At 35.8% G+C, this 27287-nt stretch overlaps 1 protein-coding gene across 1 annotated transcript; it reads left to right on the top strand.

The window, feature by feature from the left end:
• The first annotated feature begins 75 nt into the window (after positions 1–75).
• Positions 76–26101, top strand: LOC148953777 (uncharacterized). Its single transcript, XM_089086813.1, has 2 exons — positions 76–153; positions 23808–26101. The coding sequence occupies exon 2, from the start codon at positions 23815–23817 to the stop codon at positions 24520–24522; it is 708 nt and encodes a 235-aa protein (XP_088942939.1). The 5' UTR covers positions 76–153; positions 23808–23814; the 3' UTR covers positions 24523–26101.
• The last annotated feature ends 1186 nt before the right edge of the window (positions 26102–27287 follow it).

The following is a 27287-nucleotide window of genomic DNA, read 5'->3' as shown; positions in this document are numbered from 1 at the left end:
AATGATTTTTTCAAGAATCTAGTGTGTTTTCTGCTAATTTTGTGTTTGTTTTAAGAATCAAGCGCTTTTTTTCACTTGGTGGCAATCTTGCTTTAGAAGAAAAAACGGAAAAAGAAACAAGAAACTCAATATTAGCTTATCTTTAGCCCTATTGTAAGTTAATAGCTTAATATTTAGAATCTAGACTTTCTCACAATTCACAGTCGTGTGTTTTCAAGCATGGCCAAAATTTTTTTGTGTTTAGGCCTTAGCTCAGAGCTGTTTAAAAAGGAGGGTAGGCTAGGCTAGTTAAAAATACAAATCAATTCTATTTAAGTCATGTTTCAAGAGACAAATGAAATCCAATAAAATAAACAGTAAAAAAATATTTTAGTACTGCCAATTTGGATGGTATTTGACTGAGCTTTTTTCTGTTTGAATGTGTTTTTTGACCATTCAAAACCATTTGGACTTTTGATTAGGCCTAAATGTAAAAAAATTTCAGATTGGCTAGATATTGAATGTTAGTTAAAGATAGTTTATGAATGCAGATGACCACAGAAGAAACCAGGTTAATGTCTTGACCATGAAATTAGCCTATATCATATAGCCAAGGCCTAGTTTATATCTTTAAAAAGAAGGATAGGTCAATAGCAGAAAATTATAAACCTAGGCTTTTAGTGTCATGTCTGCTGTTGCAAAAGTCCCTGAGAGCATTGTTAATAACGTGTTTCTTTGATAAACAGGTTACCCAGTTATTAGAAAAAGGCCTTCCTGTTGATTCAATTCTTTTAGACCTACCCAAGGCATTTGACAAGGTCAAACGTGGTAAAATTTGGATATCTACTCTGACCATTAGATAAAATTAGTTTATAAGCTAATATAAAATGGCACTAGGCCTATCCAATCTCCTTATAATTAAAAATATTTTTGCCACCTAGTTGGAAAATTTTGCCCATACCTATAGGAGAAATCTATAGCCTATTTGCCAACTAGTTGACAAGAAATGTTTCCCCAGCAATTTACTTTCCAAACACTTTTATTTTCCAACCAGTTGACTAATAACTTCTCCCCAGTAACAGTTGATTTTGCCAACTAGCTGGAAACAAACATTGCCCCAGAAAACAATTCGTTTTTCAACTAGTTGACTAGTAGCTTCTCCCCAACAAAACTTTATTTTGTCAATGGGATTTCACCCTGGCCTATTTATTATAGGCTGGCCTACTTGAAACTGTGAGTGCACACATCTCTAAGAATGGAAGGGTAAATTAGTCAAATTTCCAGATAATGGGAAAATTAGTTTAGCAGAACTTTAAAAAAAAAAACATGATAGGCTAATAAAATAAAAATAATAATTTTCTTATTTCATGCTCTTTTTCAATATATTAGTTGTTATCCTACAACAAAGCAACCCTCCCTCCCTGATGATCCTATCAATATATACAAAACTAAAAGAAAATTCCAAAAAGTGGATGATAATTTGCTAGATCTTTTCCATTGAAATTGCCTAGGCCTACAGATTGATCTAGGTACCTAGATGACTGACCATATTTCAAACAGTAGGCTGTACAAAAAATGTGGTTCAATCCTGCTTGCTAGGGCTATAATGAAAAAAACGTTGAGATGGCTAGGGCACATTCTGCAGATGAAGGATGACAAATTGCCAAAGATTTTCCTTTTTGGCCAACAGTCTAGGGCTAAATGGAAAGCAAGTTGTCCTTGTCTGGAGTGAGAGGATGTCAAAAAGAAAGATTTAAAGGAAATGGGAACTTCCTGGGAGGGGAGAAGTTATTAGTTTGAAAATGAATTGTTTTCTGTGACAATGTTAGTTTCCAGCTAGTTGGCAAAATTAAGTTTTTCTGGGGAGAAGCTATTAGTCAAATTAGTTGAAAAAATTCAGTTTTGCTGGGGAGAATTTATTAGTCAACTTGTTAGAAAATTAAGTTTTGCTGGGGAGAAGTTGTTAGTCAACTAGTTGGAAAATGAAAGTTTTGCCTGGACAACATTTATTGTCAACTAGTTGGCAAATTTAAGTGTTGCCGGGGGAGAAGTTATTAGTCAACTAGTTGGAAAAATTAAGTTTTGCTGGGGAGAATTTATTAGTCAACTTGTTACAGAATTAAGTTTTGCTGGGGAGAAGTTATTGGTCAACTAGTTGGAAAATGAAAGTTTTGCTGGGACAACATTTATTGTCAACTGGTTGGCAAATTTAAGTGTTGCCGGGGAGAAGTTATTAGTCAACTAGTTGGAAAAATTAAGTTTTGCTGGGGAGAATTTATTAGTTAACTAGCTAGAAAATGAAAGTTTTGCTGGGACAACATTTATTGTCAACTGGTTGGCAAATTTAAGTGTTGCTGGGGAGAAGTTATTAGTCAACTAGTTGGAAAAATTAAGTTTTCCTGGGGAGAAGCTATTAGTCAACTAATTAAGAAAGGAAAGTTTTCCTAGGGCAACATTTATTGTCAACTAGTTGGCAAATATAGATTTCTCCTATACAGATGGGCCAAATTTTCCAACTAGATGACTAGAATGTTTTTAATTATAAGGAGATTGGATAGTACCATTCTATATAAGCTTATAAAGGAATTTTTTCCAATAGTCAAAGAGTGGAGTCCCATAAAATTCTACTTTAGCTACTTTTGTCTCTTGGAAAGGGGTTAGTTGAAGAAAATGAAACTTTCAGGGATAGGTCTATAGGCTAAAGTTTGTCCCAGGAAGGTATTTTGAAGTACCTATTTTGTCTACATAACAGGTACCTATTGAAATTTTGACAAAAAACATTTGACTTTGATTCTCAGTTATCAGTTTTTTTTCTCTGGCTTTAGTTCTGAAAATGCAATTCCTGTTATTTGAGCAAAATTTTTAGCCATATCAATGTTTTTTTTTCAAATTTAGGAAATGTATTTGTGTATCTTTAGAACATTCTAGCCTAAATTGGGATTGAGCAAAGTTGTGAAGGTGAAAATAATTTTGTTATACTTCATTTATGCAGAAGATCTATTTTGGAAGGTTTCACTTTTATAATACACAAATTTTTTTAAAGGTCAGGACCCTCTAGAGGGAGAAGGAGTAGAGGTAGGTACTTCAAAATACCTTCCCATGACATTCTTTAGCCTGTAGATCCATCCCTGAAAGTTTAATTTTCCTAACTTGGTTTGTTCTAGTTTCCTAATTGGTTTTGTTCTAGGCTAAATTAACAGCAGGAGGAATCAATGAAGAAGTAGTAGATTGGCTTAGACTTCCTGGCTGTTAAATCTCACACTGTATGATGTAGGGCTCCCACTGCATCAATAAAGTGTATAAGCTTACAACTGTGACTAATGATAAGGAGACATGTTAAGAAAACAATTCTTACTTTATAATATGTATAATGATCCTAGTTAACATATTATCCAGGGGGAGAACCTTTATCCTCAAATCTGTCCTCTTTTTTCCTTCTTTTTCCAATTTAAAAGAAAAAGATTACTATTTTTGCCATGCTTTTGAGAAAATATTATTTATTTAAAATTTCTGCTATAAATTATTTAAGAGATGGCATTCATCCTGGTTGTTGTTAGTTCCATTAGATTTTTTTTTAAATATGGTTCTAAGACATTGATCAATATCTTAGAAGCTATATATTAACAGAGTATAACCCCCCCCCCCTAATGTGAAAATATATACCCAAAATTGCATTCTGAATCTAAATATAGTCTTCATTTGCATCACAAATGAATGTTACTCCCACCCCCATGATGTCTAAAATGATGCAGTTTCTGTCTGCCAACCATGTGCCTTTGGATATGAGATTTCCCCTAACTAAACACTCCAATCAGGGTGGCTGCAACCTCTTGTGGTGGGTGGATCCCACCCCAGGAATCTTAGTATCTAGGTTTAACATGGCTCTAATGAGATTCCAGGCCTAGGGTTGATTGGCCTAGCAACCCTCCACCTGAAATAAATTGCTATGAAAGGTTACAAAATAGCATCAGATCTGGACTTCCTTTTAAGATCTCAACCATTGTGCATCAACAGACATGCTGCTGATGTCAGAAAGACTGACAGCCTAAATCTCCTGGACCAAAGGAGGCTTCAAATAGCCACTGTGAATGTTTTGACTCTCAATGCACCTGCATCAAAGAACCTACTCTCCATAGAGCTCCATAAGAATAAAGTGGCAATTGCTGGTCTCACAGATAGGATAGGCTGTGAAGTAATAATTTTTGTTCATTTTGAGTTTCAACTTTACTTTCCTCAGAAAAACTTTTTTTTTTTTAAATTAATTATTAGTAAAGATGGTGGGAGCAGTGAAGATGTTAAAAGCAGAATAGCCAAGGCTCAGAGTATTTTTTCACAGTTGAAAAAAGTTTGGAAGAATAGGAAGATAAGTATGCAAACCAAGATTAGAATATTGGAAGCTACAGTGATGGCAGTGGTCAAATATGGTTCTGAAGCATGGTTGCTCTGAAGTTTGAGGGAAGGTGTTCTAGATGTTCTTCAGATTGATTGCCTGTGGATTATTTTTGGTACCTGGCTGATTGACCATATTTCGAACAGTAGGCTGTACAAAAATTGTGGTTCAATCCTACCTTCTAGGGCTATAATAAGAGAAAGGTAAAGATAGCTAGGGCATGATCTGCAGATGAAGGATAATATATTGCCAAAGATTGTCCTTTTTGGCCAACAATCTAGGGCTAAATGGAAAGTTGGTTGTCCATGGTTTGGGTGGGAAAGATTTGTAAAGAAAAATTTAAGGGCAATAGGAACTTCCTAGGAGGGTGTAAAGAGAGAGGCTTTGAATGGATTAGGATGGATGAGGAGCATGTATAGCTGTGTTGGCCTCAGGTGCTGTGGTGAGTTGTTGTTAGTTAGTTTAGTTTTAATAGAAATGAAACTCAGACATATTTCACAATAAATTGAAACTTCAGTGGTTTTACTAACTCAGTCCAGAAAGAGAGTCCCAACCCTAAACAAACGAAAATAGATAATTCTGGACTACTTAACAACTGTGCCACATACCCAGGTGAACTGCCTGTGAAGCTACTGAAAGAGTACTCACCTTTTCTAGCCAAACCCATGGCATTAATCATAAATCAGTGTTTCTCAGAACAATCATTCCCAAAATTGTGGAAAGCTGCCTATGTGCAGGTCATTCTGAAAGTAAAGGCACCCCAGTCCTGCAATCAGCTGAGACCTATATCCATAACTCCCAACTTGGCTAAAGTGGCCAAAGGTTTTATCCACCATGCCCTATTACAGCAGATTGCACCCTCAATAGACTCTTACCAATATGACTGTACACAAGGCAGTAGCATGGCAATATACCTTGTGTGGATGTACCATTTGATAGTTGAATGGCTGGACAGCCCAAACAGTGTTATCAATTTATTTTTGGCAGACTACAGGAAATCTTTCGACCTCATAGAGCACCTCATTGCACTGAAAAATCTAAAAGAGATGGGAGCTGGAAAAAACTTGCTGCTATTAGTGAGAGATTTTCTATGAGGGCAACAGCAATTGGTATATCCATTATTTGCTGATGATATCTGCTCTGAGTGGACAGAACTTACTTGTGGCTGTCCCCAAGGAATGAAACTAGCTGCACTTTTATTCCTCACAGTCATCAATAAAATCATTGCAGAATTTGAGGAGCGTTTCAAGTTTGTTGAGGACTTGTCTTCACTTCTCAAATGCATAGTAGAAAACACAGTAGCAAAACAGCAGTTTGAACCAACACTTTTTTTGGACTTCATTAACCAGAGTAAATCTAATAGCCTGCAACTGAACAATCAGAAATCGAAAGTTCTATGTTTCAACCCACTCAAACAAGATATTACAATACCAGATGTTCCCTTTCCAATTGTTTTGTCTGCAACAATACTAAGCATGACTTTTACAAGCAATTGCTCATTTAAACTGCACGTAGACAATATTGTACTCAAAGGACACTACTCAATCCAAAGTTTAACAAGTATGCGAAGACTGGGTTTCTCAGATTGTCAGCTCTTACTGGCTTACATGACATACATCAGGCCAATTCTTGAATATTGTTGTCCTGTATGGGGTTCCCAAGCACAAAATACTGTCAGAGGAATATATGTCAGAAGAACCAGAAGACGTTCAAAAACGTGCTACTAAAATAATTCTTGGACCCAGGTATGAGAGTTACGAGCATGCGCTTGTGGTTATGAGCTTGCCCACTTTGTTCGCCCAAAGACACAATTCGATAATGAGATTTGGGAAATCACTCATGTCAAACAAGAAACATCGCTCAATTCTTCCTCCAACCGCACCGACCCCCAAACTCACCAGGCATCAGAACAGACTGGAACCCGCCAAGTGCTGAACGAACAGATTTGCGAATTCCTTCGTACAATATTTTGTTTGTGTATTAAATAAGTGATTTTTTTTCTTAAATGCATTGTAAAAATAGCAAAATTTAGTGTTCAGTTTTGTTTGCTATGAAAGCTATTTGATTAAACGAATACAAACATATGTCACAGTAGCTCCAAACTTCTAAGCCTTAATAGATTTAGCACAAATAAAGAGTTTTGAATTATAAGTATCACAAGATAGATAGTCTGGGACACATAAAGCCATATATAGAACTTCTTGTATCAATGAACAGCAATAGAGCTCAAACACATTTCCCTATAGCTCAAAATATACTAAAGAAATAAAACAGGACAGGGGAGGGGGACTCCAACCCAAAATAAACAAAGTGATTTGTCCTAAGGTAGGGGGAAATCCCAGTTAGCCCAGCAAAAAGGATCCAAAATGTTTGAATGTCATCTTGGTGGCAGTAGTAGCTATTCTGTTCATATAACTAAGCAAGCAAATGTCACCTAAGAGTACTAATTGAATTCAAATAGTAACAAATCAGACTAATATAAATTGACTAGATCTGTCAAAATAATAATGAGAAAGAAATATAAGTGGTTTATGAATCAGTAGGTTTTCAACCCATGACACTACTGGTAATTAGGCCAACACCAGCTGTTGAACTCTGACTTTGATAAAAGTGATACAGCTTTTAAAATATTCAATACTTCTTAAATTGTTGTCGCAACTCTTAATTGTTGTTGTTTGCTATTTGTATGGATATTTTAACTTCCAGGAAAATATACTTAGCTTAAATACAATTTTGGTCATATTGAAATTAGTATAGCATTAATTTTTTTCACTGGTCAGTGTTTTAGTTGCAACAGTGCCCCTGCTAAGATATCCATTTCTGTTATATACTCCAATTAAGAAAATTGCACCACTGCTTAAGTGACAAAAACAGGATGAGTTGCCCCCTCTCACCACCTAACTTTGTAGTGCATACTATTTATGAAAAAAAAAATCCTATCACAGGTCCTGAAACACACCTCAGCGATTAATAAGGCAGGGATATGCGATTTAGAGGTTAATCAAACTGGTCAACTCAGCAATTGAAACTGAAATTTTCAACCAAATACAATTCAGTTATTGGTCACTATCTTTTTTTTAAGTATTTACTATTTGATTACAACAATTTTCAGTTCCATTGCAAATGTACTACAATTCAAGGTGATAAAATACACTAACAGTTGCAGTGAACATGTTAAAATTTGCACTTTCAAAAACACAAAATTATTCTCTGCAACACTGAACCTTGTTGCCTGGCAATAAGGGTGGGATGCTCAAGTGTTTTCTTCCTAAAGATACTAAAAGTAGATATTTGTCTATGTTTTCTTACCATTAGGCCAACAGGTTTATGTCCTCATAAGATAAGTTTTTGCTTAGATATTTTTGAACTCCATCATTGGCTGGTATAGGTTTTGATCTCTTGACACATGCAAAGGAAGGATGCTTTGCTAGTGATGGTACACAATCACTTTAAGGGGCTATATTATTCCTGCCCTCACAGACCCAAAAGCAGTATGTAGAAAAGGGTGGTGTCATCTTCTTCATCTTCACTGTATCATCTGATTCAGATATGAAGATCAAGTATTTTTGCAAGGATCAAGTTCTTGCGATGTGTGTAAATTGACAATCTGTTGTTTGTGGCTATTTTGAAAGAATTGGCAAGCTTTTAAAGAAACCTATTCTATGGATAGTTCTCTGGCTCATGTTCAAGTATCATATACCCAAAACCCATCTGTTGGAGGATAGAACAGGTTTCAATTACTGGTCCAAGTAGTTTATGATAGTGCCATGATATGCTGCATGGCTAATCTTTGTTTAAATTTACTGTTTCCGGTTTTTTATTTATTTTTGGTTTCACGTGAGCTATGCCATATATACTTGTCATGTATACCTTATGAATGCATAGATCATTTTTCTTTTAAGAAACTTGCCTTGTGACAAATAACTGAATTGGTACACAGCACTGTATTTGATGCTTTGATTTTCTGGCAAACAAGTTATTCTTCTCACTATAGTCCACCATCCCTCATGCAAGTGAGGAAATCCTGTTGAATTATGGAAATACCTTTTGTTGATGCAGGTTCTTGTAGCTAGAATGCAACCATACTAGCAGAGAAGATTAAAAGCTATCAGGCTGATTCTAATATAGCTGACAATACTGAAGACCTTGGCCAGGACTGTAGAAATGCCATCAGCTTTGTTGAATGCATCCTCTACAAAAAGGTACAACATATGGCAAAACTAATAAGTTTCTTATCTTTACTAATAACTAATAAGTTACATTTGGCAAAACTATGTCCTCAGTAACAAGTTTCTTATCTCTTTTTTCTTCTTCTTCCACATCTCTGCCTCCAGACAAATCCTATCTAAGCACTGATAGCATATTGGCAGCAATGTCACACACTTTTACTCAGATACTGCTGGCCCTCTGTCATCTTGACCATAAATCATGGCAGATGGACATGGTATTGGTTGAAGAGATTTTGCTATGGGTTATATTCTTAATCCTTTTCTCAGCTGATGGTATCAGTGTCTCTGTTATTCCTTCCTGCTTGGTACTGAAAGCTTGGAAATTGTAGAGTTGAAGAGCCATCTGATTTCTGGGTTTTGAAGATAGTTAAGAAGCCCATCAAACTTGCAATGAATTTCCAGAAATAGGTTTATTTGGTAATTATATTTAGGGTAATTCCTGCACATATTAAGTTTCAACATTGCTGTTTACCTTTTTTGAAAAGGTGGCAAAATTACATCCAACATGCAAGCAGATGCTAATATGAACAAAGGATGCAGCCAATTCTTCAGTTAAATCCATTCATTAAGCTAAGTGTATTTTCTTGAATTGTAAAATGTTTATGAACTTTTCAATGATGTGTCTTTTTTTTGTGGAATTAATGGTCTCAGCTAATGAAATAATTTTGACCTAACGTCTTTTCTCCAATCCAGATGCCTAACGCCGTCAATCTACGTTATCATCCTAATAATCTGAACTATTGCATGCTCTTAGAAAGCTTTATATGTCAATTAAAGAATTTCACAATGTAAAACCTATGTGTCTTTTGAGCTTCTTTTTTGTTCTTTCAAATGCTACTAAGCTCAATGTTGGTATTTACTAAAAGGAGGCTGTCAAATCAGTAAAGAATTGAAGGGTCAATATTGGAAGAAGGGTAGGATATAACTTTATAGTGAAAGTTAAAAACAATACTCCTTTTTAATTTTAATTTTTTTGCTTTTATTTAACATATTAAGCAAAAATATAAACCATTACAAATAAAAACACTTTGCTGTTTTTGTTTGGCATTGAAAACGAAATAGCAGATGATGTTCCAAGGCCTTCAACAATTCTTAAAGCATCTTGACTAACACTTGAATGAGAGTTTTGTTCTGAAAAATAAAACAAAATTATATGTTTTATTTAAAAATAAACCATAAATATATCAATGCATTGATAACTGGTAAAACTTTAGATGATATAGAGAAAATACAAACCATACATTAAAATACAATCTGAAGTTCAGCTAGGTTGGGGCGTTGAAACTGTAAGACAAATCTTCACTTAAAGTAAGGTAATTTTACTGTAAGGTAAGGTAAGTGATAATACAATAATTATAATAAAATTTCTATTTTTGCTAACAGAGGACAGAGTTTGATGTGTTAGCTTAATCAAGGGCCAAATTTAAAGCTTTGAGGCTCTTGAACCCAAGCGTTTTCCCACTTCGTTTTTGCGAAGTCCCAAAAAAATTCGGGGATAGTAGAGGTACCTGAACTCTTAGCTGCCATTCTTGGGGGAAATCTGACCGTTTGTAAGAGGCCAAGGGATTCCTGTGTTGTTTTAAAATTACTTTTCTGTGAATAATCGGCATGGCAGCGGGATGCACCTGGAACGTTGACAATAAATAACATTGGTCGAGTTTGTGTTAAGAAAAGAAAACTCAGTAATAATTTTGTACACCCATGGCATTTTACGCCTCTAGGCCCAAGCCCATGTGGTCTTTTCCCAAAGACCACGAGTAGTTAAATGCTTACACCCATGTTCTGATCCTCATGCTATTTACAATTGTGTGCTCCAGTGAAACAAGTTAGGCCCAATTATATTTCTTATGATGATAAAAAACAACTGTATTGTTGATAGTATGGATATATCTGTCTTCAAGACGTATTATAAAAATTTCAAAAATAGCCAAATGGATAGCCTAGATCAGAAATCAGATGAATCTGCTACTAATGAAATGATAGTCAACCTTTTAAACTCACCAGTTTTAACAATTAATTTCCATAAGACTCCCCCTTCTTTTGTCTGCCCAATTCCCCTTGAAACGTTAGGTAGTATTAACATATTACTAGGAGTTTCCATCTCGAGTGATTTAAAATGGGATTGCCAAATCAATGATTTTTTAAAACGCGCAAATCCCATGTTCTCCCTCCTTGAATCCCTTAATAAGTCTAAGTTTCTTAGATCACACTATTTGAGAAATATTCCTCTCATCTGTATGCTCATTCCTTAAATACGCCTCACCTGTTTGGTATCCTTGCATTTTCAAGGAATTGTTGGAAAAATAGAGACTGTTTAATAAAATACGTTGGAACTATCTTTAATAAAGACAGGTTGCTTTTTATCTCCCTTCTTCAGAGTGCCAGGATGGTTACCCCCAAAGAAAGGAGAATGAAAATTTCCTTACGCTTGGTCCACAGTGCTTCCCATAACCCACATATAGATTTGTTTTTCCCTGGTTACCCCCCCCCCCCCCTCCATTAGGCATCACCTCTCTCATTTAGGTTGAACACTATTCCTCGTTTTACTCCCCAAAAAACTTTCCATAGCCAGCCACAGAAGAACGTTTTTGGGAAATAAATCTCCCCCCCCTATTATTCAATGTGTAAATTTTATTTTCCTAATTTGACGCGTTTCATTTGTGTGGTCTATAGTTTGCTTAATTCCATAATTTTTAAACTGATCATTTAATTTATGACATTAAACAAAAAAGTTATTAAGGTTGGTTCATTTGACCGGGATTAGTGTTGCTTTGGTATGACCCTGATAGAAAATCTTCAAAATATGTCATCCTCAAGATATTAACCCATATGCAGCTATTTTGGCATTTGTAGGCATATCTATCTATCTATAGGGCAGGGGATACAGAATTTTTCAGAAGGGGCTACCAATGCCCCTAAAGGTATTTTCATAGGCCCTAATATCTGTGTTGCCCTAATATCTTTTCTACTAATATCTGTTGCCCTAATATCTTTTCTAATATCTTTTATATCCCTAATATATTTTCATAGGCCCTAATATCTGGGATATCTATCTATCTATGGGGATACAGCAGGGGATACAGAATTTTTCAGAAGGAGCTACCAATGCCCCTAAAGGTATTTTCATAGGCCCTAATATCTGTGTTGGTACTGACATGTTCCATAAAAAAAAATTTCGTTTTTCGTTTCCCCTAAAAACTCCATAGATAGATATAGAAGAAAGTTTTTACATAATAAATCTCCTCCTCTCCCCCCCTTACCATTCAATGTGTAAAATTTATATATTTAGTTTTACACGTTCCATAGGGGAAGTCTGTTGTTTGCTAAATTCTATAATTTTTAAACTGATCTTTTTATTTATGAGATTTTTTATTTGTTTATTAGTTTTTAAAGGTTGGTGCATTTGTCTAGAATTATTGTTGCTTTGGCTTGACCCTACTAGATGTCCTCCTCAAGATACGGGCTCATATCCAGCTATTTTAGCTAGACCCCAGCGCAGCGCTAATGAGGGAAGACCGGCGGCAGCGGGGCCAAAAACAGCGCCGCGCCGCCGGTAAGATGTCGGCGGTGCGGCGCCGGCGCGATCAATGTTGACCGCAAATATCAATGTTTTCATCAGTCTTTCTCAAATCACAGCTTAAATTTACAACAGATTTGAGCCTATTCTTGATTTAAAAAATTCACAAGTTGCTGGCTGGAAACTGGTCTTCTTTTTTATTCATCAAGAGAAGTAGAAATCTGGCAGAAACGAAATGGCTGTGGCGTTTTAGAACCCTTGCATAATACGAGTAGTTGAAGTATTTATTAGCTATGTATTCTTAACATAAATAATTATCAAAATTAGAAGTTTTTTCATCAAGCATTACTGTATGCAAAACTTCAAATACTGTATCCCAAAATTTGTCAGTTATTTGAGTAGAAACTTTGAATATAACTTTGAACTTTGAAGCTTAATTTTTTCATAATGTCCTTTGCCTCTATCTGTTTTTTCACCTTTAAAATAGTTGAAATGGGCGACATTGATATTGTTTTTTTTTTTTTTTGTTTGTTTTTTGCTCTTTTGGATTCCTAAAAAGCCTTCTTGTATTGAAAACTGGTTTTTAATTACTATTTAATACAACTAAATCTTGAAGTTTTTTTTTGCTTCTGTATATAATATATGTCATGTAGGATAATGCTTAACTAATGCTGTTTTATTCCTTTTGACTTCTCTTTTGGATATTATTCATTTTTTTTTTGGGGGGGGGTGGGGCATTCATTCCAAATTATAAACTGATAGATATCTAATATAGGTCAAATTATAAACTGCATCTAAAAGGAGTAAATTTATCAAATTTAAAAATACATGATGAACACTTCACATGAGAACACTTCAATAACAATGACACAAAAACACTTAATAGTTTATTCGCTATGAAGAAAAATGAAGTGCCAGCTATTTTTTAGGTAAAAAATAAAAAGCTCATCCGTTTTAAGTGTAATTAAATGAAATAATATGCAGACTGAAGTAGCTCAAGGAAGATATTGAAATTTTCATCCTAGTTCGTCACTTTTAATCCAAGCAAAATGTTAGGACACTTAGTATCAGTTATTGAGTTTAAGCTTTGATTTCCAAATGCTCACAAGAATTACCAAATTTAAGAAAGTCGCAACAATAAGTCACTTGTGGTCAAAATACTCAAAAACTCCCCTTTGATCTCCACCCAGGCTCAAAGCTTCTGCTATGGTCATTTCCATGGAAATCTCCAAAGAGTTTCATTTTAAAATAGCTTTCAAGCGTAGTTAGGGGTATTTAGACTTTTGCTTTTCTTCAAAGCTTTGAAAAAAGTGATATAATATTCCAAATGTTACATTTGTGCATATTTTTGGGAATCATTTGTGAGGTGATAGAATTTTCTAAACCACAGTAGATACGTAAGAACGTTGCAACATCTAGTACCCTGAGGTCATAAGACTGTCAAAGACTCCTCCTTGAACCTCCCAAATTGAAAGCTTTTATTATAACCTGGCCTTTTAATGTAATTAATTAAAAAAAAAACTTTCCACAAAATAAGTTTTTCATAGAAAAGTAAAGGCCATTTTAAACTTAAGCTCAGTTGATACGAATACCTGTTAAAATTCAAACTAAAAAAAACAACCAGGAATGGCTATTAAATAATAAGTGAAACCCAAAACAAAAGGAATTTAAACAATCATTCATTGCAAAAAACACGCGACAAGTAATAATATTAATGTATAAACAGACCTTAAATCGAATAATGTTTAGATTGAATGTGGAAATAAGTTTAACACGGAAACAAAGATTCTGCTATTAAACTATAAATGAAATTTAACATGAACAGAAATTAAATAAACAATCAATACGAACAAACATACAATATATATTAATGTAAATGAATAAATAAATCTTAAAACGAGTGAAACTTAAAAAGAATATGCAAATAAAGTTTGCATCGAATAAAAATAACTACAAACAAGAGTTTGGGTATCGCCTCACTGCAGAAGCCTAAAACCTACTGCGTCATTGGTGCTTTACTGAAAACAATTCTTTGAAATGTTTTCACTTTTGTAACTTTAAGAAATCAAAAATTAATTAAGATTTTAGGAAATAAATATAAGCATATGTATATTAAATTGACAATGCACATTTTTTTTCAGTAAACTCATTTGAATTTTTTTTATGTAAGGTACAAATTATATTCTGGCTTTTAGAAAGCATAGGGGTTTTGAACTCTACTCATATTAATTTATGCTCGTTTTGAGTTTGACTTAATATTTATTTTAATTTTTGTTCGTTTGGGTTTCATTTATTTGTTGATACTGATTTGGGGTAGTTGTATGCTTTGTAGATTATATGATAGTCCGGACGCCAGGTGTTGAAAATGTGAATCATACCACGACGGAATGGGGCTGCTACGAGAATTAGCCTACCTTCCACCCCCTAAATTGACAATGCGGATTCAAAAATACCAATGGCACTTGCTTGAGAGTGGTGGAACATTCAGAAACTTGACATTTTATTATATTTTGGTGTTTCATGCAAGAAAATGCATGTTCCACAAAGTTTGAGGTGCGGTTTTCCGCTGAAATAGAAATGCCTAGAAGCCATAGAATGTTTTCATAACAAACTAACACGATTAGTTAGAAAAAATGGCAGAGTTAAAAAAAATGGCATAACTATATGAGTCTTGAACAGTCTTGGAAAGTATAAACCAAATCAAATTGAATATTCAATATATGAAGATATTAATTGTTGAAAGAAAGATTCATCAATTCCAAGATTTTTTTTTACTGAAATTTTTATTTTCATTTTCAATTCTGTGAGAACTGAAAAATAGTAAATTTGTAAAATACGATTAATTCGTTTTCAGTGAAGCACCGATGACGCAGAAGGCTTTAGGTTTTTACAGTTAAAGAAGGGGGCAGTATCCAGATTTTGTTGTAGTGAAACTATATTTGTCTTGACCAATCTTCAAAAGAACTAACAAATTAAACTGAATATTTGATGCATAATGATATTAATTGCTAAAAGCTCATCAGTTCATTTATTTTAAATATTAAGTACAAAAGAAAACATTTGTAATATAATTCGTTTTCAGTAAAGCGGCAATGACGCAGTAGGTTTTAGGCTTCTGCAGTGAGACGATACCCAAACTCTTGTTTGTATTTATTTTTATTCGATTCAAACTTGATTTGCATATTCTTTTTAAGTTTCACTCGTTTTAAGATTTATTTATTCACTTACATTAATATATATTGTATGTTTGTTCGCATTGATTGTTTATTTAATTTCTGTTCGTTTTAAGTTTCATTTATACTTTAATAGCAAAACATTTGTTTTCGTTTTAAGCTTGATTTTCATATTCAATCTAAGCATTACTCGCTTTAAGATCTATTTATTCATTTATGCCCCAGGGCATAACTTAAAACGCCTACCCCCGGGCCCTGATGGGCTGTGTCGACACCGGAGTTTTTTGGTATCATAAATTTGATATATCTTAAAAAAATGTTTATCTCAAAATTTTTCTCTCATGCATTTATGGCGTGGAGGAGGGGGGGGGGGCGCGTTACCCTCCAAAATCTTTTTACTATTAAAAATTGAACAAGAACTTTCAATTTTCAGTCAAATGAGCCCTCTCTAAAGTTTATACGAGCATCCCTTCCATAAGAAATAATGGGAAGGATTCGGAGAATCCTTAAATTACAACCCTTACCCTGAGGGCTGTGGGGGAGTTGTCATCCTCAAAGACCTAATTTCCAGAACTTAAAACTACGTTTAATTAAATGGCTGTCTCAAAATTTTGATTGTATGTGTTTGGGAAAAAGGTGGGCGTTAAAGGGAGTTTGGTTTCCTTCCAATCACTTTTGACTATTCAAAAGGCCACTAGCACTTTGAATTTCCAATCGAATGAGCCATTTTTCAAGTTTCTATGACACCGCCTTCTATAAAAACCTTATATGTCCCCAGGGTATAACTTAAAACCCTTGCCTTGAGGATTGTGGGGGAGTGTCCCCTCCCCTGGATCCGCCACTGCCTTACACTCTCTGTTTCTCTGAACTATTTTAACAAAATGTCTGTCTCATAATTTTTATCTGATGCATTTATGGCTTGGAGGAGGGGGGCTAGTTACCCTCCAATCTCTTTTGACTCTTAAAGAGTGAACAAGAACTTTCAATTTTCAGTCAAATGAGCCCTCTCTAAAGTTTATACGAACATTCTTTCCATAAGAAATAATGGGAAGGATTCGGAGAATCCTTAAGTCACAACCCTTGCCCTGAGGGCTGTGGGGGAGTTGTCATCCTCAAAGACCTAATTTCCAGAACTTAAAACTATGTTTAATAAAATGGCTGTCTCAAAATTTTGATTAGATGTGTTTGGGAAAAAGGTGGGTGTGAGGGGGGTTTTTTGCCCTCAAATCACATTCGACTATTAAAAAGGGCACTAGCCCTTTGAATTTTCAATCGAATGAGCCTTTTTTGAAGTTTCTACGACACCGCCTTCTATAAAAACCTTATATGTCCCCAGGGTATAACTTAAAACCCTTGCCTTGAGGATTGTGGGGGAGTGTCCCCTCCCCTGGATCCGCCACTGCCTTACACTCTCTGTTTCTCTGAACTATTTTAACAAAATGTTTATCTCAAAATTTTTATCTGATGCATTTAGGGCTTGGAGGAGGGGGGGGGGGCTAGGTACCCTCCAATCTCTTATAACTCTTAAAAAGTAAACAAGAACTTTCAATTTTCAGTCAAATGATCCCTCTAGCAAGTTTGTACGAGCATCCCTTCCATAAGAAATAATGGGAAGGATTTAGAGAATTCTTAAATTACAACCCTTGCCTTGAGGGCTGTGGGGCAGTTGTCATCCTCAAAGACCTAATTTCCAGAACTTAAAACTATGTTTAATTAAATGGCTATCTCAAAATTTTGATTGTATGTGTTTGTGAAAAAAGTGGGCGTGAAAGGGGGGCTAATTGTCTCCCGATCACTTTTAACTATTAAAAGGTGCAAAAGCCATTTCAATTGCCAATCCAATGAGCCCTTTTCGAAGATTCTAAGACAACGCCTTCTATAAAAACCATATATACCCCCAGGTTATATCTTAAAACCCTTGCCCTGAAGGTTGTGGGGGAGTGTCCTCCTCAAAAACATATTTTCTATCTGGAAATCAACTATGCTGAACAAAATGGCTATCTCAAAATTTTGATTTGATGTGTTTGGGGAAATGATGGGCGTAGGGGGAGGGGGTAGTTACACTCCAATCACTTTCGACTGTTAAAAAGGGCACTAGCCCTTTAATTTCCAATCGAATGAGCCTGTTTTGAAGTTTCTACGACAACACCTTCTATAAAAACCTTATATGCCCCCAGGGCATAACTTAAAACCCTTGCCCTGAGGGTTGTGGGGGAGTGTCCTCCTCAAAAATATATTTTCTATCTGGAAATCAACTACGCTGAACAAAATTTTGATTGAATGTGTTTGGGGAAATGATCGGCGTGGGCGGGGGGCGGGGGGCTAGTTACATCAATCACTTTCGACTATTAAAAAGGGCACTAGCCCTTTAATTTCCAATCGAATGAGCCTGTTTTGAAGTTTCTACGACAACGCCTTCTATAAAAATCTTATATGCCCCCAGGGCATAACTTATAATCTTTGCCTGAGGGTTGTGGAGGAGTGTCCTCAAAAATATATTTTCTATCTGGAAATCAACTACGCTGAACAAAATGGCTATCTCAAAATTTTGATTGGATGTGTTTGGGGAAATGATGGGTGTGGGGGGGGGGGGCTAGTTGCACTCCAATCACTTTCAACTATTAAAAAAGGCACTAGCCCTTTAGTTTCCAATCGAGTGAGCCTGTTTTGAAGTTACTACGACAACGCCTTTTATAAAAACCTTATATGCCCACAGGGCATAACATAAAATCCTTGCCCTGAAGGTTGTGGGGGAGTTTTCTCCTCAAAAACATATTTTATATAGGGAAATTAACTACGCTGAAAAAAGTGGGTAACGCAATATTTTGATTGGAATCTTTTTGGGGGAATGATGGGAGTGGGGGGGGGCTAGTTGCCCTCCCATCATTTTCGACTATTAAAAAGGGCACTATCCCTTTAACTTCCAATCAAATGAGCCTGTTTTGAAGTTTATACGACAACGCCTTCTATAAAAACCTTATATACCCCCAGGGCATAACTTAAAACCCTTGCTTTGAGGGTTGTGGGGGAGTGTCCTCCTCGAAAATATATTTTCTATCTGGAAATCAACTACGCTGAACAAAATGGCTCTCTGAAAATTTTGATTGGATGTGTTTGGGGAAATGATGGGCGTGGGGGAGGAGGGGGGGCTAGTTACACTCCAATCACTTTCGACTATTAAAAAGGGCACTAGCTCTTTAATTTCCAATCGAATGAGCCTGTTTTGAAGTTTCTACGACAACGCCTTCTATAAAAACCTTATATGCCCCCAGGGCATATCTTAAAACCCTTGCCGTGAGGGCTATGGGGGAGTATTCTCCTCAAAATATATTTTTTATCTGGAAATCAACGACGCTGAACAAAATGGTTGTCTGAAACTTTTGATTGGTTGGGTTTGGGGGAATGATGGGAGTGGGGGGGGTTGCCCTCCAATCATTTTGGACTATTAAAAAGGGCACTATCCCTTAAATTTCCAATAGAATGAGCCTGTTTTGAAGTTTATACGACAATGCCTTCAATAAGAACCTTATATGCCCCCAGGGCATAACTTAAAACCCTTGACCTGAGGGTTGTGGGGGAGTATCCTCCTCAAAAATAATTTTCTATCTGGAAATCAGCTACGCTGAACAAAATGTCTATCTCAAGATTTTGATTGGATGTGTTTGGGGGAATGATGGGCGTGGGGGGGGGGGGCTAGTTGACCTCCAATTATTTTCGACTATTGAAAAGGGCACTAGCACTCTCGATTTCCAATCGAATGAGCCTGTTTTGAAGTTTCTACGACAACACCTTCTGTAAAAACCTTATATACCCCCAGGGCCTAACTTAAAACCCTTGCCCAGAGGGCTGTGAGGGATTTTCCTCTTTAAAAACATATTTCCTATCTGTAAATCAACTACGCTAAACAAGATGTTTATCTCAAAATTTTGATTTGATGTGATTGGAGGAATAATGGGCGTAGGGGGGGGGGGGCTAGTTGCCCTCCAATGACTTTCGACTTTTAAAAAAAGCACTAGTTGTTTGAATTTCCAATCGAATGAGCCTTTTTTTAAGTTTCTACGACAACGCCTTCTATAAAAACCTTATATGCCCCCAGGACATAACTTAAAACCCTTGCCCTGAGGGTTGTGGGGGAGTGTCCTCCTCTAAAATATATTTTCTATCTGGAAATCAAATACGCTGAACAAAATGGCTATCTCAAAATTTTGATTGGATGTGTTTGGGGAAATGATGGGCGTGGGGGGGGGGGCAAGTTACACTCCAATCACTTTCGACTATTAAAAAGGGCACTAGCCCTTTAATTTCCAATCGATTGAGCCGGTTTTGAAGTTTCTACGACAACGCCTTCTATAAAACCTTATATGCCCCAGGGCAAAACTTAAAACCCTTGCCCTGAGGGTTGTGGGGGAGTGTCCTCCTGAAAAAGATATTTTCCATCTGGAAATAAACTACACTGAACAAAATGGCTATCTCAAAATTTTGATTGGATGTGTTTGGGGGAATGGTAGGCGTGGGGGGGGGGGCTAGGTGCCCTCCGATTATTTTCGAATCTTAAAAAGGACACTAGAACTATTAATTTCCAATCGAATGAGCCCCATTTGAATCTTTTACGACGACCGCTTCCATATGAAGTGCCTCTGGGAAAAAAATAATAATAATAATAAAACATTGGAGCCGTATGGCCTTTACTATAGGCAACGCTACAGCGTTGCCTCTGACTTGGGCACTGGACCAAGGGCTCCATTGCTACTCAAGCGCAACGTTAGGTGAGGAAGTCGATATCACTTTCGTTACACCAATTCGTTTTAGTGTAAATTTGCCTGGTACTTATGAATGAATGTTTTCAAAGTAAACCCGTTTCATCAATAAGAAAAAAAAAAACGGATTGGAAGCTTATGTCACTTTCCCTTTGACAATAAAACCATGCAAGTGTTGTATCAAGTATAACTCACAGAGATCTTGTTAATTTTGTCAACTTTTCAATTTTTTGGCATCCCTGCTTTCAATAAAAAAAAAATCAAGGTACTATCACTTAAATATTATAACTCCCTATGCCCCCTCCCTTCTGGAAACCATCTTGATATGATACCGTCTCTGCTTTAAATAAAAAAAAATAATTAGCTTATTGGCAGCCCTGCTTAAAAAAAATCGAGGTATTATCATTTGAATATGATAGCTCAATACCCCCCTCCCCTCCTCTGGATACCACCTTGATAGGATGACGTCTGCTGTAAATAAAAAAAAATCAACTTTTTGGGATCACTGCTTTCAATAAATAACATTTCGAGCTATTATCATTTAAATGTAATGCCTCCGTACCCCCCCCCCCCTCTGGATACCACCTTGATAGGATACCGTCTAAGCTTTCATTAGAAAAATAATTTACTTAATAATTAACTAGGTCAGTATATGGTACAAACAAACACGCGAAATAACGTTAAACAGCTTAGTGTTCCTTGAAAAAAAATTTAAGGTATGAGTAAAGGGGTACAAAGAAAACAACAAAAATGTTGAAATTATTCAGATATACCTCAAATTATTTGAAAACTGAGTGATAGATTCGTCATGGCATTCCATAAGATCCAAAGAATCTAATTAAAAGGGAGCACACGCAAAAGCCAAATAAGGCCAGTAGCCTATGAGAAATCGCAAAATACCCAAGACAATGAACAAGTGCCCTGGGGGGCCCTGGGTCTATCAAAATATTCCAATGTTTCCCAGGGAATTTGATATCATTTTCTTCTGTTTCCACTTTAAATGAAAAAAATAATTATCTTTTTGGCATCCCTGCTTTCAAAAAAAAAATGAGGTATTATCATTTAAAAATGATAGCCCCCTATCCCCCCCCCCCCGATAGGCAATAATTTAAAATTTATTTATGAAGCATATTTTTGGGGTAACTTCCGGTTCAATCTTTAATTCCCCAACCTTGTACTTAGCTTAGTATATAGATAAATTTTGTCTCAATCGAAGTTTTTTTTTTTTTTTTTTGGGGGGTGGGGGTGAAAATGTTCCAGAAAGAAGATTATATTTTCTATCAGGCGTTCAATAATTGAGTATTAAAAATTAAGAAAATCTTATTTAAAAACAGCAAAAAAAAAAAAATCTGCAAACTTACAATTCAGCTGTAGAAACAATCTGTCGGCTGTCAATTTCAAAATCCAACAAAAGGCTGAAGCTGTATAGTAGTGAATGCGTTCTATAATTCTATTCAACTTGGAAATAAAATTCTTGACTACGAATGATGTAAGAAATAGCGATTGGGAAACTGCATTAGAAATGATATAAACTCATTTCACAAAGACGTTACATTTTTTTTGTCAACATATGAAGAACTGTGTATATTGCAATATTTGCAATTGCATATTGCATCTGTCTGTTTTTTATGCAAAGTAACAAAAGAAATGAAAATTAATGAACAAGAGAGTAGTGAACAATTGTGGTATGCAAAGTAATATTTGGCAGGGAAAGTCACAGGTGATAAATCGCTAGGGGTGACACCGTGATTCCGTGATTTTCGGGGATTCGGTGGACCAAATTTTTTTTCGGGGTGACGCATAGATTTTCGGGGAAATACCCGAAAATTTGGGGATAGTGCAAGTCCTGCTTGATTTCTAACCAGGAAAATCGAAATACTAAACCACACGAGAAGGAAAAGCTCCGACTTTGCGGTTAACGCAATAAAGAATTGACGCAAAATTAATTTAAAGTCGACCGAACGCCACCGCCTCTGACGGCGGCGTTACGACACTTCGGCGGCGTTCGATCGGGCCTCTCGTCGGCGACGTTCGGTCGATCTGCCGCCGCGGCGCCGGGGTCTAATTTTAACATTTGTAGGCAAACGTAGCCAATATGGGGCAGGGGATTATAGTATTTTTCAGCAAGGGCTACCAATGCTCCAAAAGGCATTTTCAGAGGCCCTAATATCTGTGTTGGTATACAAAAGACACATCATAAACAGACACATTTGTGTCTGTTTTTTTTTAACGTTTTTGGGTATAGAAGAAGAGTACATCTTAGCGTTTGCATGTATGATAGCAAATAGAGTTTTTTTATTTAGATTTTTGTTGTAAAACACCTGTCATTAACTAATGATATGCTAACATTGTTGCCAATGGCCACAATTTGAAGGGGTAGACAGTCTACCCGTTAGAGTGTTACAGGACTTTCTTCCCAGGAGGTATGCGCAATCGTAGTTTTGGGCCTTTGTTTTCAAATTACTCTGAAGTGACGTAGTCCAGGGACAAATCATTTGAAAGTTATAGCCTCCAATATCCCCTGTGGCCATACTTAAAAAGGGGGTACAGGTTTGACAACTTCCTCCTATATAAATTTCTGGCAAAAAATACCAAATTCCACATTTTTGCAGATAGGAGCTTGAAACCTTTACAGTAAGGTTCTCTGATACGCTGAATCTGACAGTGTGATTTTCGTTAAGATTCTAAGACTTTTAGGGGTCGTTTTTCCCTTTTTTTCGGAAATAAAGCAAATTTTCTCAGGCTCGTACCTTTGGTGGGTAACATTAAACTTGATGAAACTTGTATGTTTAAAATCAGCGTAAAAATTCGATTCTTTTGATGTATCTATTAGCATCAAAATTCTTTTTTTACGGTTTCGGTTACTATTGAAACAAGTCGCTCTTACTATACAGTTCGTTACCACCAACTGTTTGATCAGTATGTCAAGCCGCAAATTTTTTGGTTATTAGACAGCATCAAGCCATATAAATGAGTTTCCATAATTCAGTATGTTGCTCTAATTGATAGGCTACTCAACAGAAACAGTTTAGTGATGGGATTAAAGCTTACAACCAAAAGGGGTATCTTCTTTTTTTGAACCAACAAACCTGGTCTTCAATGTGGTCCTTTGATGTGGGTGGTGTGTCAGACTTCACTTGAGCGAATGCATTCACAAGTATGCACACCCATAGTGTGGCATATCATTCCTCATTGTTAAAAGAATGCAAATTTATTGAATCCTTGCTTAAATTGGTGTATTTAAGGTTATAGCCACTTCTTTTATTTTAGTATGAAAGAAGTATATGGTCTAGGCTACTGGTAGATGAATCTGAATCCCAATCCCAATAATTCAGTAGAAGAAAGTTGTAGAAAGACTTTATGATATCCCTATGACAAAAATTGCTCTAATGGTACTAATTGGGTCTGGGGTTGCTGGTTTGGAGACAGAGAAAGGGTGGAGACGGTTTTAGTGCCAAGTTGTGCATGGGATAGGGAATTGATAAGAAGAAAAATCGGTTGTCAGTTATACAGTTTTAAGAAGCTGTGTATGATAGGCAGATGAGGAAGAGGATAGCTCTTGTCCAAGTTTGTTCATCAAAACTGCAGTTCAAGCCCTCATACAAGCTATCTGTAGCTCACTTTCATAATTGTATTAAACCAATGCACACCTTCTGTTTTGCATACAATTTTGCTGAACTGTCTTTGATCAAGAATATATCTAGATTGAAATGTTTCATCTTGCACCATTTGCGTCTATCATTTTTTTTTTATCCATTTTAGGGAAGAGATGTTGGAAGAGCTTCCTTGGGATACTATTGAAATGATCTGCCATTATCTAAGCTTGCGTGACTTGTCTAATTTGCGATTGGTCTCCAATTCTTGTCGGGATCTTGTGATTAGTTATTATTCAAGAATGAAATTTATTCAAGCTAGCAAACTGAGGTCAACATCCAACAGAACTTTTGAAAAGGAGTTGAAATTTGTTTTAAATCATTGTGGAAATCTTCGAGTGGCTGTCTTATCAGGATGCAATTTCCTGTCAGATGATGTGGTCATATCTGTATTATCAAGAAACCCAAATATCAGGGTTTTAGACTTAAGCAACTGCTCTAGGCTGAAGTCTGCTGCATTACAGCCATTAGTCAATAAGCTTCAGAAGCTTAAGAAACTCTACTTATCCAAGTGTTCATGGGTTACTCCTGGAGTGATTGAATGCATTGCAATGAAAAGACGAGAGTTAGAAGTCCTTGATCTCTCATCTTGTGTACTGTTGACTGATCAAGCACTTTCTATATTATTTACAGCTTGTAGTTATTTGGAAGAGGTCAACCTTTCTCATATTCCCTCAGTTAGTGAAAAGACGCTAAATTCTCTTATTTCACATTGTCCTAAATTGAAAAAAGTGACATGCCAAAATTGTCAATTCTTAAGTGCAGAGTGCAAGCAAAAAATTAAGCAATTAGGATTTGAAAGGGGTTTTTTTTGTTACTTTTGAGCCTTTTTTTTAATTCCTATGATGTAATGAAGATATTGTCTTACTGCGTCTTTAGATGTCAATTGAAATTTTGGTTGCTTGTGCTATCGTCTTTGTTTTTAGAAGTCATTAGATTTATTCAGTCAATTATTTTGTTTATAGATTTATTTTAATTCCATGAACAATTTTTCAAATTTGATTGTGGGAAGTTAATAATTTTTTCCTGGAAGTATAATGTTAAGTTTGTGATAAGCTGTAAGAAGGGTGAAATAGACTTTAAATAAATCACATCTCCTGTGACAGAGAAGAAGAAGAAGAAGGGAGATTTATTCCCAAAGGTGATTAAAAAAACCTTCTGGAAAAAATCGAAATGAGAACTTGGAAACATGATTTTTCTTTTTATTTCTGAACCCCACCCCTGCCCTAGAGAAAAAGAGCCTATGGGGACCTTTGATCATAATATACAATGCACAGGAAGAATGAATGAGTTTTACCATAAGCCCTGCCTTGCAATTAATGGAAAATGCTCTAAAATCAGGAAATACAGACCCAGCACTTTCTTTTTTCAAAGTGTTTGACACTTTTAGCTTATACACCCTTTGCCCGTCACACTACAAACGTCTTGTATATTTATTCATATAAAATTATTCATATATATTACAAATTTTTTAGGCGTTCTAAAACAGAAACACTCTAAATTTAAGAACAAACAAAAGAATAAGAGGTCCTGAACTAAGCAACAGGCGTACTTGAATCTGAACAACCTTCTAATCCCTATTCAAAGTATCCATTTCACTATAATATCTCGCTATGAAACAAGACCATGACTATATGTTTAATGTAACTTCTCCTTTTTCTGACGTTTAATTTTTTTTTATTTGTAATTGAAATTGTTAATACATGCTATATGAAGATAGGTAAGTGTTTGATATATAATGTGGGGACAAGCATATTTGCTAATTTGCAGCTTTTATATAATAAGCAAAGGTATGATGATTTGCTTACTGATCCAACATGAATCACTGAATAAGATTTATTCAGTGATTCTTGAATACGGATTGGAATTTCAAGAGGACTATTTGAGTAGTTATATATACGGATTTCAAGCATTGCACAAGTTGTCCACAGATTTTCATCCGTCAGGGATTTCATCTCCAATGGTTTTAACTATAAGAAGGAATTAAGTGTCCCACATTCCCATGGTGAACCTAAAATATTTGAGAAGGGTGTCAGAATGCTCGTTTTGATATTTACGACTTGCAGTCAAGAAGGATATCATAATCAAACAGTTCGTGGTAACGAACTGTAAGTAAGGAGCGACCCGGCTCAATAGTAACCGAAACTCTAAAAAACGGAATTTCGATACCAATAGATACATAAAAAGAAGCAGATTCCTATGCTGATTTCAAATATATTAGTTTCATCAAGTTTAGTCTTACCCATCAAAAGTTATACGCTCAAGAAATTTTGCATTATTTTTGAAAAAAAGGGGAAACACACCCTGAAAGTCATAGAACTTTATTGAAAATCACATCATCAAATTCAGCGTATCAGAGAACCCTACTATTGAAGTTTCAAGCTCCATCTGCAAAAATGTGGAATTTTGTATTTTTTGCCAGAAGAAAGATCACGGATGCGTGTTTATTTGTTGTTTTTTTCAGGAGTGATTGTATCGACCCAGTGGTCCTAGAATATCGCGGAAGGGTTCATTCAAACGTAAATTGAAAATTATAGTGTCCTTTTTATATGACAAAAAAATGGCGGGTAACTAGACCCCCTCCCGCGCTCATTTTTTTCCCAGTCACCCGATCAAAATTTTGAGATAGCCATTTTGTTCAGCATGGTCGAAAAAAACAATAACTATGTCTTTGAGGATGACTTAGTCCCCACAGTCCCCGGGAGAAGGTCTGCAAGTTATGAAATTTGCCCAATGTTTATATATAGTATTGATTATTGGGAAGTATACAGAAGTTTTCAAGGGTTTTTTTTTCTGATAGCTGGGGGGTGCGTTAGGGGTCTTGTGGGAGGGTATTTCCATGGAGGAAGGGGCATTGCTATGAAGGGGACGCCGGATTTCCCAGCATTGTTTAAAAAAACGATCAGAAATTAAATAAAAAAACAACAGTTTTTTCAACTGAAAGTAATCAGTAACATCAAAACTTAAAACGAACAGAAATTACTACGTATATGATTGGGCTCGCTCCCTAGTCCTTACCTCGCTCTTTAGGCTAAAGGTTTTTTTTGTACTTTCATCAGAGCTATTTATTTCAATTAACGGCCTTTGTGATTAAGGGGTCATTCTTAAAGAATTGGAACAAAATTTGAACTTTTAGCGTAAAGAGTGAAGTATTGACTAGGGGGTGAACTCCCTAATATACGTAATAAAAATATACGAATATAGTTTGTTACGTAAGTGAATTCGTAAGTTACGTCAGAACAAAATTTCGAAAAGGCCATTTAGCCAAAAAAAAAAATTGATATGCAAATTTTGTTTGAATTATTCATGTACGATGAGCCAAAATTGAAGCTGCATTAATTCAAAAACGTTCTGAAATTAAATTACAAAAGACAAATTTTTTTAACTGAAAGTGAGGAGCGTAATTAAAACTTAAAACGATCAGGAATTATTCCGTATATGAAAGGGGTTGTCCCCTCCTTAACGCCTCGCTCTTTACGCTAAAATTTTTAATTGTTTAAAAAAATAGAGTTGTGAGAACGAGTCAAACTTTAGCGTAATAAAGAGCGAGACGTTGAGGAGGGGACAGACGGAATAATTTCTGTTCGTT

Source organism: Artemia sp. Qi Xiang Cuo, chromosome 3, assembly GCF_049724085.1.
Source record: "Artemia sp. Qi Xiang Cuo chromosome 3, ASM4972408v1, whole genome shotgun sequence".
NCBI lineage: Eukaryota > Metazoa > Arthropoda > Branchiopoda > Anostraca > Artemiidae > Artemia > Artemia sp. Qi Xiang Cuo.
The sequence above is the reverse complement of the archived record's forward strand: the minus strand, read 5'-3'. Positions and strand labels throughout refer to the sequence as shown.

Bases quoted from the DNA above. Each gene is read 5' to 3' on its own strand.
- LOC148953777 (XM_089086813.1), top strand. From the start codon at position 23,815: ATGTTGGAAGAGCTTCCTTGGGATACTATTGAAATGATCTGCCATTAT.